This window comes from Sus scrofa, chromosome 1, assembly GCF_054392235.1.
Source record: "Sus scrofa isolate SSC_HxYL_T2T_F1_AM1 chromosome 1, Sscrofa_HxYL_maternal_Yorkshire_Landrace_v2.0, whole genome shotgun sequence".
In the NCBI taxonomy this organism is placed as follows: Eukaryota; Metazoa; Chordata; class Mammalia; order Artiodactyla; family Suidae; genus Sus; species Sus scrofa.
In genome coordinates, this window is record NC_139383.1 from 180664832 (window position 1) to 180679568 (window position 14737).

The following is a 14737-nucleotide window of genomic DNA, read 5'->3' on the forward strand; positions in this document are numbered from 1 at the left end:
ACACACCTTTTTCAGTTTCTAAAAACTTCTTATTGGGAGACTTCCTGTTCTAGGTCAAGCTACAGTTTAATCAGAGTGGAAAATGTTGACACCAGTGAAATGTGATAAGTTATGTAATACCTAGAGCAAGCACTGAAAACAATCTTTGTAAAGATATACACTCAAAAACACTATAGCCAGGTACATCATTAGAGCAGACATACTTTTCAAGCCTCATGGGAAGATATCCCAAGATAGATCTTATCCGGGACCATCAAACAAACCTTAAACAAATTTAAAAGAATCGAAATCATATAATGTATTCTCTGACCACAGTGGAATCAAACTAGACATGAACTATTGATACACACAGCAATTTGAATAGATCTTAAGGACATTATGTTAATGAAGAAAATGTCTCAAAAGGTCAGATACTTTATGATTTCATGTATATAACATCCTTGAAATGACACAGTTATAGAACTAGGAAACAGAGTGGTGGGTGCCATGGGTTAGGGATAGTAGGGGAGGAGAGCAGATATGACTGTGGCAGGAGAGAGATCTTTTTGGTAATGGAGTAGTTCTTTGTCTTGAGTGTGGCAGTGGTTTCACAAATCTGCACATAATAAAATGGCAAGAACTATGCACATGCATTGTACCAATGTTAGTTTCCTGGTTATTATACTGCATTTTTATATATATGAAAGATGTAAACACTTGGGAACATGGGGCACAGGGACTGCAGAAACTGTATTATTTTTGCAGCTTTCTGGGAATCTTTAAGATCAAAAGTTAAAAACCCTTATTTGGATACAATACACATGCGGTAAAGTGCGTGTGGTTTTTTTTTTTATATAATGATTTTTATTTTTTTCCGTTATAGCTGATTTACAGTATGTGTTTTTAAGCATATAACCTGATGATTATTTCACAGTTTATGCACATCTATAAACCAGCATTCAGATTAAGGGACAGTTTTCAGTTTATTTTTATTCCTCTTAATCGTTTAGATAGGAATCTTTACAATTTAGCACAAAAAAAGTTCTTGATGAGTAATATAAAAGTTGTTAAGATTCGCATGTTGTAAATAATCAGAATTGTAACAGGAATATGTTTTGAAAGTAATGAACCCATTATAAATTCTTAATAAATACTGAACTGCAACAAAAATTTGATCAATGCGAATTACTTTGCTCAGTGTTTCATTCTATAAGAAGTGAAAGTTTATTCTGAGTCTCTCATCCTGGTTGAAGTACAAGAGTAGAAAAGCAAAAACGTGAAGATGCTTTTTAAAGCCTCTCTTTGAATCATAGCAGCTAACATTTGATTGACCAAAATAAGTCGCATGACAGGATTTGGAACTGTTGGGCAGAATATATATTCTACCTCTTAAGGATGCAAGGAAGGGTAAGGAATAGAGAATTGAGGTCATGAATGCAGTCTCCCAAAGGGATTTTACTTTTATAATGTATTTTCACTTATAACTATCTTTTAAAAAATACATTTGTGTACTATAATTTCTTAGATTTTAAAATTACTTTTTGGAAGAAAGGAATGTATGATTTTTTTGTTTAGTTCTTCTAATAAGTGACTCCGAAGTAATTGCCTTGTTTTCTCTGCACTTGCTCTTAACTACAGAGCTGTGCATATTAAGCAATCTTGAAGAGTAATAATTTAGGCAAGTTTTTAGAAAATCTTAGAATATGATCTCTTAATTGCCATATTTTGTAGTTGCTAATACATTTTGAGGTATGCATATTAAAGTATTCTTATGCTTTTTATAAACTGTAATTAGTAAACTATGTTTCTTAGCAATACTAGTAACAAATATGTCAAGTAAGAAAAGTAATGCTAGAGTTTAAATAATAACTATTTGATTGTCACAATATGAATCTGTAGAATTCTTGGCTTTTAGTCTTGTAAATGATTGTTGAGAATTATATCTACAAGGCAGTTACAAATAATTCACAGTACAAGTATTAATCAGTAATATTCATCATATGCAAATAAATAATTATATTCATGAATGTAATAAGAAAGATTATTAGATTAGTACTCATGTCTAAGTTCATGTAAATATTTTATTTTGGTAGAGATGTAAGTTGAAAAACCATAGAGGCTTTAATGAAACAAAGCTTGTTTTTATCATATTGTCACTCTTTGGTGTTAATGATCTCTCAGTGCCCCTCTTGGTGCTCTGACTTTGGTGTCCTTCTGTTCCTCTATTGAGCCGCACAGCCTCCATTTCCAGGGATAGAGAAGTAATAGAGAAGAACAGAGAATCTTACTTTTCAGTAAATCTTGTGCTCTTAAAGTAGAGTGATATGCATTAAAGGTGAATTATGTCACTTCCTCTCCTTGTACTTTTTTGAACTTTCATAGTCTTAGTTTTAATTGGTGAGAGAGCAAGGAATACTTGTGTGGTTTCTGTTATTTTGGCCAGCATGTATCTTTTACTGATTTGGATAATAACGTTTTATTTAAGGGGTAGCAAAGAGAGTTAGCAGCTTTTCCTTGGTGGTTTTATCATGAAGTAAGTCTATTTTTCAGCCTTGCATGTTTAAAAAAAATTTGCTTTTATCTTACTCTTTTTTTTCCTCCTAGGGCCGCACTCGCGGCATATGGAGGTTCCCAGGCTAGGGGTCAAATCGGAGCTGTAGCTGCTGGCCTACGCCACAGCCGCAGGCAACGCTGGATTCTTAACCCACTGAGCGAGGCCAGGGATCGTACCTGCAACCTCATGTTTCCTAGTTGAATTCGTTTTCTGCTGTGCCATGGCAGGAACTCCATATCTTACTCAGTCAAAGAGCTGAAGAAATAGGAGTTGTACACAGCCAACCTGATGAGGACAGTTTTGAATTTTACTTTGAGAAAGAAAAGCAGGCTAAGCAGATTAAAACAGTTTGGGAGCTTTAGAAGTACAGGCATAGATGTTACTGCCTCTGATTTGTAGACATTTGTACAGACCACTGTCCTGCATTGCAAACATTCTTTCAGACGAGATGCATTTAACGGAATTATAGTTTATCTTAAGGTAGGCTCATTTTTATCTCCTTTTTGAGATTTTTTTGAGTCTCTATAAATTGGATAAGGTGTATTAAAATCTACAGTGATGCTTTTATCCTCTTAGAGGATGTTACTTTAAAGCTGTTTCCCGTTTTGGGGATTTCCACTTTTTAGGGAGTATATATTGCTTATATCACTCATGTCTTCTCTGTAATGATCCTTTATAAATTCGAATGATTAGTATTTGGTTGACAACTTGCTGCTATGTGTGTTTATATAAACTGGAAAAATCTGTGCTTAATTTTTCAGTCTTCCTGAAGAGAGTAGACTGAGGAGAGATTAGGATGTAGGGCAAATGTAAACAACTTTTTGAAAAATTTCCTCTTAATAAGAGTGAGAGATGAGATGGTAGCTAGCTGGAGAGATAGTTTTGTTTTTTAAAGATAGAAAATATTAAAAAATGTTTATTTGCTGATGGGAATGGCCTAAGGTCAGAGTAGAAATTGTTGATGTGTGGGAGAGAGTATAAAAGTGAAATCCTTGAGTGGTATCCAAAAAACGTGGGATCCAGAGTATAGTTGAGAAATTAGATTGGCGTTAAATAACTTTGTAAAAGGAAGGAAGGCAGAGCAAGTGGGTACAGATGTTGAGATTGGATGAGAGTAGGAGTGTATTCAGTTGCATCAGTTTTCCTGATGTGGAAAATTATTAACTTTAGGTGGAATAAGAGGGCATTGTCTGAGAAAAAGGTATACAGTAGCCATTTAGGATAATGAAGGAATTTAAATGTCAGTGAGGTGTGGTATGATTACAGGCAATGTTGAGTATCTGTTTGAAGTTTATGGTCATAGGTTTGAATGAGACAAGTCAATACTATATTTTAATAAAGTTTATAATCATGAAGAGTTTTTATCATTACAGCTACTTTGGTGCTTATTTTGTGCCAGATGCTATGTTAAATGCTTTTTATTAATCATTCTAAGACTCTTAGAGTGTTATTCCCATTACACACGAAGAAACAAAAACATGGAAAATAAAGCAAAATCCTCCTAGAATTTACATATTAATATTTGTTTCATATGTGTATATAAGCTGTATATGTGTGTGGGTGAGAGAATTGGTAAATAAAATGTAAAAATAAATAGCACACTGTATAAGTTGAAGTCTACTCTGTTTCCTTTCCCAAGGAGGTTATCTTCTTTCTTTCTCAGAGACAACTACTCATGAGTTTAATGTGTGTAAACTTACAGCCTATATATGATTTAAAAAATATATTTCTATTTTATCATTTCTAAATCAATATATGTTCTTGAATTTTTTCCATTTTAATGTAAATTTTATTATTATAATTGCTGTATGGTACTTAAATATATTCATATATTCATATATATGAATTCATAAGTATATGAATATACCACAACATATTTATCCAGTTTTATCTAGTCTTCTCTGATGAACATTTAGGGTGTTTCCCGTATTTCACCATTACTAACAGTGGTTCACTTAACATTTTTTTGCACATATGTTCTTTAGAGATGAGTCCAGGTAATGAAATAGCCGGGAAGTAAAATTTTTGGTTTATTAGTAGATGTTTGTATTTTTGGTTTATTAGTAGATGTTGCCCGTTGTCCGCAAGAGTGATTATGTGTGAAGTATTTGAGAGTAGCTATTTCTTTAATACTTGATGTAAAACTGTTGTGAATATTTCCAGCCATGTGAGTTAAACATTTTCTCATTTCTTTATTTTTTGTAGTTCTTTGATTATTAGTAATCTTGACCATTTCTTTTATCATTGTGTGTTCTGCTGAATTTCTTGCTGTTTACAGCATACTCTAGTTTCTTCTCTCTTTGCTAGTAGTTAGCTCCTAAAGGTGTATTTTGGTATATTAATTATTCAGTTCATTCCACTATTATTAAAATTGATAGTTAATATATATATATATATATATATATATATATATATAACTAAATTCTGTTCTTGTACTATGATTTACACATAGTAATGGAAAATTTCAAACTTCAGGGTAGCCTTATGCCTGTGTTTATTACAAAAGCAAAGCTATTCCCTTTAGTAAAGTGTCTAATTTTCCTAAAATTGTTGACTGTTGTCTACGAAGAATGTATGTCAGTCTTGGTCCATCCATGTTGGTGCAAATGCTGTTATTTCTTTGCTTTTAATACCTGAGTAATATTCCATTGTGTATATGTACCACATCTTCTTGATCTACTCCTCTGTCAATGGACATTTAGCTTGTTTCCATATCTTGGCTATTGTGTATAGTGTTTTAGTGAACATTGGAGTACATGTATCTTTTCAAGTCATGGTTTTCTCTGGATAGATGCCCAGGAGTGAGATTTCTGGATCAAATGGTAATTCTATTTTTAGTTTTCTGAGGAATCTCCATACTGTTTTCCACAATGGTTGCATCAATTTACAATTCCACCAACAGTGTAATAGGGTTCCTTTTTCTCCACACTCTCTCCAGCACTTGTTTGTAGAGTTTTGGATGATGGCCATTCTGGCTGGTGTAAGGTGGTACCTCATAGTGGTTTTGATTTGCATTTCTCTAATAATGAATGATGTTGAACATCTTTTCATGTGTTTTTTGGCCATCTGCATGTCTTCTTTGGCGAATTGTCTGTTTAGATCTTCTGCCCATTTTTTGATGGGGTTGTTTGTTTTTTGGTATTGAGCTGCAGAAGTGTTTATAAATTTTGGAGATTAATCCCTTGTCAGTCGCTTCATTTGCAAATATTCTCTCCCATTCCATGGGATGTCTTTTCATTTTGTTAGGGTTCCCTTTGCTGTGCAGAAACTTTCAGGTTCCATTTGTTTATTTTTGTTTTTATTGTCATTACTCTAGGAGGTGGATCTAAGAAGATAGTGCTGTGACATGTCAGTCTTTCAGAAAGCAAGAAAAATATCTATGTTTGCTATATGAAACTTAAGTAAACTTGATTTATTTTTAATGAAGATATTTTAAAAATGTGTTTTCTAGGCCAGCCATATCCTGATCCAGTTTTTCCTCCGCAAAGGCAAGACAGATTTTATTCTAATTCTGGTAGACTCTCTGGACCAGCAGAACTCAGAAGTTTCAATATGCCATCTTTGGATAAAGTGGGTAAGAGACAAGTTGTGTGTGTATGTTTTTTAATAGTGGTGACATACTAAAGAACTAGAAACTGCATAAAGGCTAATATAATCGTGATCTCTGCTTAGCACTTCAGGCCAAGGTCTTTCCTGAAAATGTCCTGGTTTTATGTTTCTTGTTATATTGTACACATCCATGGCATCTGCACACATGCCAATTTGGGCACCATCATAGTACGTTTACTCTATGTATCTGTAATGGTATATTTTACTATGCTCCATGATAAATTTTCTAGTTTTCCCACTCCACTTACATATATCCTGTTTAGTAATCAGGGAAATTAAATTAGGCTGGTGTGAATGGTTATGTGAAAATCCACCAGAAAAATAATTTGAGTGCATGCTCTGTTGATGGGTTAATCAGTTACCTTGTTTAAACTGTACATGCTTAGGTAGATTTAACTTAACATTTATTGAGTAATCAACTATTCGTCAGGGGCTCTTTTACCTAAACCACCTCAGAGCAACCCATTGAAGTTGGGAAATATTTATATCCAGTGTATCAATTAAACGTGCATAGTATTAAGAAAAGAAAAGGAATTCCTGGTGTGGCATGAACAGGTTACGAACCTGACTAGTGTCCATAAGGATGTGAGTTTGATCCCTGGCCTCACTCTGGGTTAAGGATCTGGCATTGCCAGGAGCTATGGTGTAGGTTGCAGATGTGGGTTGGATCCCACGTTGCTGTGGTTGTGACATAGGCTGGCAGCTGCAGCTCCTATTCAGCCCCGAGTTTGGGAACTTCCGTATACTCCAGGTGAGGCCTTAAAAATGCCAAAAAAAAAATAAAAAAGGAAAGAAAGGAAAAGAAAAAAGAAAATATAAGATTAAAAGTAAGTAGAAAATTAAACTTATGGGTAAAAGGTTTCCTCAGGGAAGGGTATATATTTGGGGGGATGGGGATCATCCAGTTGAAGTATGTATTGTTTTGAAAACTCAGTATTCTCTGAATAATAAGCAAAGAAGCAGATCTATGGCCTGGATTTTTGTTATTATGAGTCCAGGTAAAGAAATACCTTGGAAGCAAGATATGTGTTGTTATAATTTCTAACTGTTTGGCTTTTGAAATTGTTTTCCCCTATTAATTCTGGCTTAATGAAATGAAAGTGTATGTATGATTATCTATTTCTAAACTAATGCTATTTAAAATTTTTCATATGTCCATTTTTTTTTTGTATGTAATTGCACAATTCCAATTTAGCAAAGAATTTTTAAGTGCCTTCTGGTTAGAATGTACCTGCGTGACATGGTAGATGATATAATTAAGGTATAGTTTTTTTTTTTTTTTTTTGCTTTTCTTTTTAGAGCTGCACTTGTGGCATATGGAGGTTTCCAGTCTAGGGGTCTAATCAAAGCTACAGCTGCCAGCCTACGCCAGAGCCACAGCAATGCCAGATCCGAGCTACATCTGCGACCTACGTCACAACTCATGGCAACGCCAAATCCTTAACCCAGTGATCAAGGCCAGGAATTGAGTCCACAATTTCCTGGTTCCTAGTTGTATTTGTTTCCGCTGCGCCGTGACGGGAATTCCAGTAAGGTATAGTTTTTAGCTGTAAGAAGATAATAATTAAATAGGGAGAAAGACAAATATTTATGTTTAAATAATACTGGTTAGAATAGTAAGTCCCATTAGAAAATATTTTATGTTCACAGGAGGGAGAACTCCCGTTTAGGTGAAGAATCAGGGAAAATGCCAGAAGGAGAGGGCGTTTGAGCTGCTTCTGAGGGAATCTGAAAAATTAGTGAAAAGCTAGGGGTTTGTGCCAGTCATAATGAACAGTATAAGCAAAAACAAAAGACCAAGGGTTATTGACTGATAATGCTATGAGACTGAGATATTAATCCCTTGACACAACACAAGTTCTTAAGAGAGTTAAATGAGTTAATACATTGTGGAAGTATTTTGTAAATAGAAGAATTCTATGTATATGTAATATATTATTATTGGCTTATCAGTATATGCTATTCACGTGATGGAGAGTGGTGAGAGAGACGGTTGAAACACATGAGCTGGCACTGGTGCTCTGTAAATTTTTTTGTGAGTGAATGAATGGTCTCATTTAATCTTCACAATGAATCTGATTTTATAGATGAAGAAACCAAGGCTCAAAAAGGTGCTCAAGAGCCAAAATTTGATCCCATATCTGTCTGACTCCATAGCCCTGGTCTTGATCCCTATACTTTGTTGAAATGAGAGGGTAGTGGACCACACAAATGGCATCAACCCTGCCACTGATGCACTGGATATCCAGAGAATGCTTACTGTGTGACTCGCACTAGGGTAGTTGCTGTATTTCATTGCTGAATAGGAGGTTAGCATTCCTTACATATGGAGATCTATTTAAAGATCCATATAGGCAGTTGCACTATGTAGTGACAAAAGTAATGAGTGCAAAGTGTTATTGAGGCATGTGGACCAGTAACCCAGATGAGAGGTGGGGGTGCTTTAAGTATGGGATAGTCAAAAAAATCATTGTGGTAGAAGTGACATAAAAGCTGAGAATTAAAGGAGGAATTAGCTGGCCCAAAATGTTGTTGATAACATTCTGGGAGGAGAGAACAGCATCTTTAAAAATTTACTTTTTTAATTTTTTTTGCTTTTCAGTGCCCCACTCGCAGCATATGGATATTCCCAGGCTAGTTAAATCAGAGCGGCAGCTGCCGGCCTGAGCCACAGCCACAGCACATCAGATCCGAGCTGAATCTATGACCTACACCACATCTTACAGCAATGCTGGATGCTTAACCTACTGAGCAAGGCCAGAGATCGAACCCACAACCTCATGGTTCCTAGTGGATTCATTTCTGCTGCACCATGACGGGAACTCCAGCTTCTTCAAAAATTTAGAGTTAAGGGTGCCTTGTAAATTATGGCTACACCCTGGGCTGAAAGTCAGAGAATATTGAAACAAGTAGTGAGGAGGTAAGCAATGCATGAAGCTTTAAAGTCCTTGCAAAACTATTCATAAATTTTGGACCTGTTTGCAGGATGATGGGAACACATTAAAGGATTTTAAACAGAGAAATAATCAGATCAGATCTGCAATAGAGAAGTTACTCAGGTTGCATTATAGTGAATGGATTGGAGGGAGGATAACTTTTTAGGAGACTGACAGGAATCTATGTGAACGGTGATGACGTAGCAGAGGTGAACAGACCGAGAGAAAATAGAATTGAGAGGACTTGAGGTTGAAGTGGGAGTGAGGGTGAAGAAGGAGTCTAGGCTGATGCCCGGGTTCTTGGCTGTGGCACGTGGGCCATTCATTGTTCTGAGACAAGGGAGTAGGTGTGGCGGAACATGTGACAGGAAAGAGCGTAAGTTACATTTTGAACTTACAGAATTAATAGCACCTGTGATACACTTACAGGCATACTCAAGTTAGGTTCTGAAGTCCTGGGCAAAATACCCAGATCTGAATTATACATCTGAAAGTAATTAGCGGTTTATATCAAATTAAAACTGTAGGAGGAGTTGCCATCGTGGCGCAGTGGTTAACGAATCTGACTAGGAACCATGAGGTTGCGGGTTCAGTCCCTGCCCTTGCTTAGTGGGTTAAGGATCCGGCGTTGCTGTGAGCTGTGGTGTAGGTTGCAGACGCGGCTCGGATCCTGCGTTGCTGTGGCTCTGGCGTACGCCGGTGGCTACAGCTCCGATTCAACCCCTAGCCTGGGAACCTCCATATGCCGCGGGAGCGGCCCAAGAAATAGCAGCAACAACAACAACAACAAAAGACAAAAGACAAAAAAAAAAAAAAAAGAATCTGGCATTGCCATGAACTGTGGTGTAGGTCTCAGACATAGCTTGGATCTGGCGTTGCTGTGGCTGTGGTGTAGGCTGGCAGCTGTGGCTCCGATTGGACTCCTAGCCTGGGAACCTCCATATGCTGCGGGTGCAGCCCCCAAAAGAGAAAAAGCCAAAAAAAAAAAAAAAAGAAAAGAAAAAAAAGCGAAGGAGTAGTCAACAGTGATGAGAAATGATGTTAAATAAGGACTAAAAATTTTGTTTTAATTTAGCAAAAAAAGAGGCTTTTCATCTTGGAGAAAATAATTTCGGTGGATGTAGCACATAGATTGCAGTATAGTGAGGACAGAATGGGGGAGAAATTCTGAAAATGTATATAGAGCAGCTTTTGACTTGAAGGGGAGAGGTAGCTATAAAGGGGTGATTCTCTTTCTGTCTCATTTTCAGGGAGTAGTTGGAAGGGACTTGCTGATAGGATGGGTCTAGCAGTAGAAAGGGAAGCAACAGAGAGAGGAAGATCCCTGAAGAAGCTAGAGGGGAAGGATCCTGTGTACAGAATCAGCATCTTAGATTGTCTAGAAGAATCCTTTTCCATGGTGACAGGAGGAAGGATTATAGGAATATAGATGCTGATACATTTATGTTTGGCTAAAAAAAGTAAAGGGAGTTTCTAAGTGACTGGTGTGGTAGGTTTGAGAAGAATGAAAGTCTGAAGTTGCTGAGAAAACTAATTTAGAAGACACACAAGGAGAGTGAGGCAGTGGACAGCTGGAAGTATGGCTAGAAATCTGTTAGCCACTTCTCAGAGGCTGAGCAGTTAATTTTTTTTTTTTTTTCGATCTTTTTGCAATTTCTTGTGCCGCTCCCACGGCACATGGAGGTTCCCAGGCTATGGGTCAAATCGGAGCTGTAGCCGCCGGCCTACGCCAGAGCCACAGCAACGTGGGATCCTTAACCCACTGAGCAAAGGCAGGGATCGAACCCAAAACCTCATGGTTCCTAGTTGGATTCGTTAACCACTGAGCCACGACGGGAATTCCTGAGCAATTAATTCTTGATGATAAAGTCCAGGAATATTTATTTAGAAACAGTGGCTAAATTCAGCTGTTAGTCTCTGTTATGTGATGGAGGAATAAGGAAGGAAGGATGAGAGGGAAGGGAGGGACGGGGAAAGACAAGGCAAGAAAGAAAGCAGGGGGAAAATGAAGGAAAGAAGAAAGGAGGGAGAGGGATACTCCCTCCTAGAAGCCTTCCTTTTTTTTTTTTTTTTTTTTTTTTTTTTTTGCTTTTTACGGCTGTACTCGCAGCATATGGAAGTTTCCAGGCTAGGGGCTGAATTGAAGCCACAGCTGCTGGCCACAGCCACAGCAGTGAGGGATCTGAGCCGTTTCTGTGACCAGAGAGCTCACGGCAATGCCGGATTCTTAACCCACTGAGCAAGGCCAAGGATCGAACCAGCATCCTCATGGATTCTAGTCGGGTATGTTAACCACTGAGCCACAAAGGGAACTCCCTAGAGGCCTTCTTAACGATGCTGCCTGCAGAGTAGCTCGGAACAAGCTAAGGCAACCTCTGCCCATGCCTTTGCACAACTCTGAGTCTGTCCAAGCTGTTCTTGGGGCCCTAATAAAGGATGCTGGTGTCAAGCTGGTTTCTGCGCCGACAAGGGGAGTGTGGGGATATCAGCTTCCTTTGTGATCTGGAGATCTAAGGGTGAATGGAGTGCTAAATCATTTTTCATGGTTTAATTTTTATGTCTAGATGGACCAGTGTCTTCCGAAATGGAATCCAATAGAACTGATGGCAAAGACGACCTTGGTGTAAGTATTGAAAGTGGTATTTTATCCAGGAACTTTCTCATCTCTGGATTTACTAGAATAGAAATTTAGTTATAGCCATTTAGTTTTTGATTGAAAACTTTTTAATATACTTGCATTATACTATAATGTACTTAGTATTCTGACTGTTTCCTTTCTGGATTGTACTCTGTGGTGATAAAGTACAACATACAGACTTGAGGCTAGATTTAGTTTATATAGTTAAACAAGAATTTGAATTTCCTCCCTTGAGTTGTTATTTGAATGTTTTAAAGTATATTTTTTGTTTACTACACTTACATTCTTGGTTTTCGAAAATACTAATATAAGCATATTTTCCTTTTTTTCAGTATATCCTTAATAAAAGGATGTATATTTTGGTACTCTTGGACTATTCTTGTGTTTTATCTTTAGCCAGACTACTGCTTTCTTGATTAAAGGTGTTTTCTGTTGAATTAATAAACTATTCATGAAAGCTAAAATCCATCTGATATAGAAAGCTGAGTCTCTGGAGCCTTTTAGGATATCATAGACTGCTTTGTGCCTAGGTGCCTAGATGCCTAAATGAGCATTTCGGGAAAACTGTTGCGTATTTTGCTGTTGTTATAGTGACTGCCATGTGTCAATTTTTTGTAGAATTTAAACGTGCCTGATTCATCTCTTCCCAATGAAAGCGAAGCAACTGGCCCTGGCTTTGTTCCTCCACCTCGTCCTCCAGTCAGAGGTCCATTGTTTCCACTGGATGCAAGGGGTCCTTTCTTACGAAGAGGCCCTCCTTTTCCTCCACCTCCTCCGGGAAGCATGTATGCAGCTCCCCGAGATTATTTTCCGCCAAGGGATTTCCCTGGCCCTCCACCTCCTCCATTTGCAAGTATGCTTTTTTTTTTTCTTTGTCAAGTTTAATATATGTCTTATAGAGTAGATCAGAATTATTTATTTTACTTTTTATTCATGTGGTAATACAATTCAGGAAAATTTTTCTCATTCTATGAGTATATCACTACTTTTACAAATTGGGAAGTCAGCCAGCCATCAGTAATGAGGCTTCAACTTGGTTCATCTTAATAACGTGGGATTAAAAAAATAATAATGTGGAATTATTTCTCTATGTCAGTAATCAAGAAAATGGTTGGCTTTTTGCAGCACTCTTACATTAAGACTAAAGTTATTTGTATCTTATTTGATAGAAATTGGGTACTCTGTGTCAATTAGTAAAAATGCAGTTTGTATTTTAGCATTAAAATTACTGGCTAAAGTATTTTAAAAAGTCTTTTAGAATCTTTTTTCATAAGTAACTGCCATGTAGTCCTACTTATTTACAGCCCAGAATGTATTTATCATGTTTGGACTAATTGTTGAATTTATTGAAATTCTTTCATAGCCTCCATAAGAAAAAAGGAATAATTTATTGCTTTTATGTCTATACATTGCCACTTAGAACTGTAGATTTCAGCAGACTAAATACATGGTTACCAAACATTAGCAAAAAGCATATCTTTTTCCAGGTCATTTCTTTCCTCATTCCTCCTCTAAGTTTAGGGTGAAATAAAATGAATTTTATTTGGGGAATTTCAAGACAGTTTTTGATATAACTGAAAATGTTTTAGGGTAGTATCAAATTAGATTTGGGAATTACTGATCTGAATTTTAAATCTGGTGAAAATTACACGAAGACTCTTTTTAGAGTAATTTTGAAATACTTCCTCTCCTTTTTAAAAGTATTAAGATGTTAGATTTTCATACAACAAAAATCACACCTAAAATTAATGATAACTCCCTTTAATCGTGTAGTTGAAGAGGATAGGTTTTTCTCATTGTTGTAAAAATTCATTTGTTAGATCAGGTAATTATTCTGGTGTTAATTTTTGAAAATAAAATAGATGATAGAAGTTATATGCTAATGACTTATTGGGGCTGCAGCACAGGTTCTTAAAGTTAAAAAATTCTTTTATCAATCTCTTTGAACAGTGAGAAGTGTCTATCCACCAAGAGGTTTTCCTCATTATCTGCCCCCAAGAGCTGGATTTTTCCCTCCACCCCCACATCCTGAAAGTAGAAGTGAGTTCCCAGCAGGGTTGATTCCGCCTTCAAATGAGCCTACTACTGAACACCCAGAACCACAGCAAGAAACTTGACTGTATTGTCGGTCTCTCTTTAAAAGTAATGTTGACTTCTCTCTCATTTTCAGTTTAAGTAACTGTGGTTACTTAAGTGATTATACTTTTGCTCAAATTGAAGCTCAATGGAATTTTAATTCTCAGGATAGTATTTTGTAAATAAAGATGATTTAAATATGAATCTTATGAGTAAATTATTTGCTTTATTTTATTCTAGATAGCATAATTATTTTAATTTGATTAACACATCCACTATGACATAAACAATAATGAGAATTTCACATATGTGATCTTGCAGTTGGGGATGTTTTAAATTCCAAAGGCTGTGTCTTTATGCCAAGAACTGTATTTACTATGATGGTTGTAGCAAATGTGAAAGTAACTTTATGTTTAATTAAATAAATTTTAATTGATATAAAGACTTGTTTGGCATTGAAAATAATAAAACCAGCTAGTTTTTTCATAAATATGTCTCCTTTAGTTAGTTTTTTAACTTCTGATAGCTTTGAGGGACAAAACTAATGCTTTATATGGTCTTTCCCATCCAATTATCTTAACCAAAAGTGTGCCCTCTTTCTTGCAAATAGACCCAAAGCAACAAATTAATACACCTAAAAGTCAAAGTTGATCATATTTTAAAGAAAACCAGGATGTTGTCTAATGGCAAATTTCACTGGTTTCCTGTGAAGTTTTATTTTTTCTTGTTTTTCTCTTGACGTAAGATACTTATTTCTTGATTTAGTGGGGAATGTTGAGATTTACTATAAGTGTATTGAGTCAGTGTGTCATTTTGAGCTTTGGGCTCAGTAGCTTTAGAATGTTTTCTCTAACTCAGATTTGTATTTTAATATATTTTTTTTCTTTTTTGGCTGCCCTGTGGCATATGGAGTTCCTAGGCCAGGGGTCAGATCCTAGCCACAAT

At 36.3% G+C, this 14737-nt stretch overlaps 1 protein-coding gene across 7 annotated transcripts in view; it reads left to right on the plus strand.

Moving 5' to 3' along the window:
* MIA2 (MIA SH3 domain ER export factor 2) overlaps nt 1–14234 on the plus strand; it is a 90703-nt gene extending 76469 nt beyond the window's left edge. For 4 of the 7 annotated variants that reach the window (XM_021074016.2, XM_021074030.2, XM_005659909.4 and 1 more), the window contains 4 exons: nt 5985–6107; nt 11643–11701; nt 12335–12569; nt 13667–13996. In XM_021074016.2, coding sequence (XP_020929675.1) covers nt 5985–6107; nt 11643–11701; nt 12335–12569; nt 13667–13833 — 584 coding nt within the window. In that variant the 3' untranslated portion in view covers nt 13834–13996. Of the gene's footprint in view, nt 1–5984; nt 6108–11642; nt 11702–12334; nt 12570–13666 lie in introns of all 7 variants that reach the window. The other 3 variants (XM_021073969.2, XM_021073975.2, XM_021073967.2) reach the window with 1 other exon arrangement.
* Nucleotides 14235–14737: the final 503 nt, after the last annotated feature.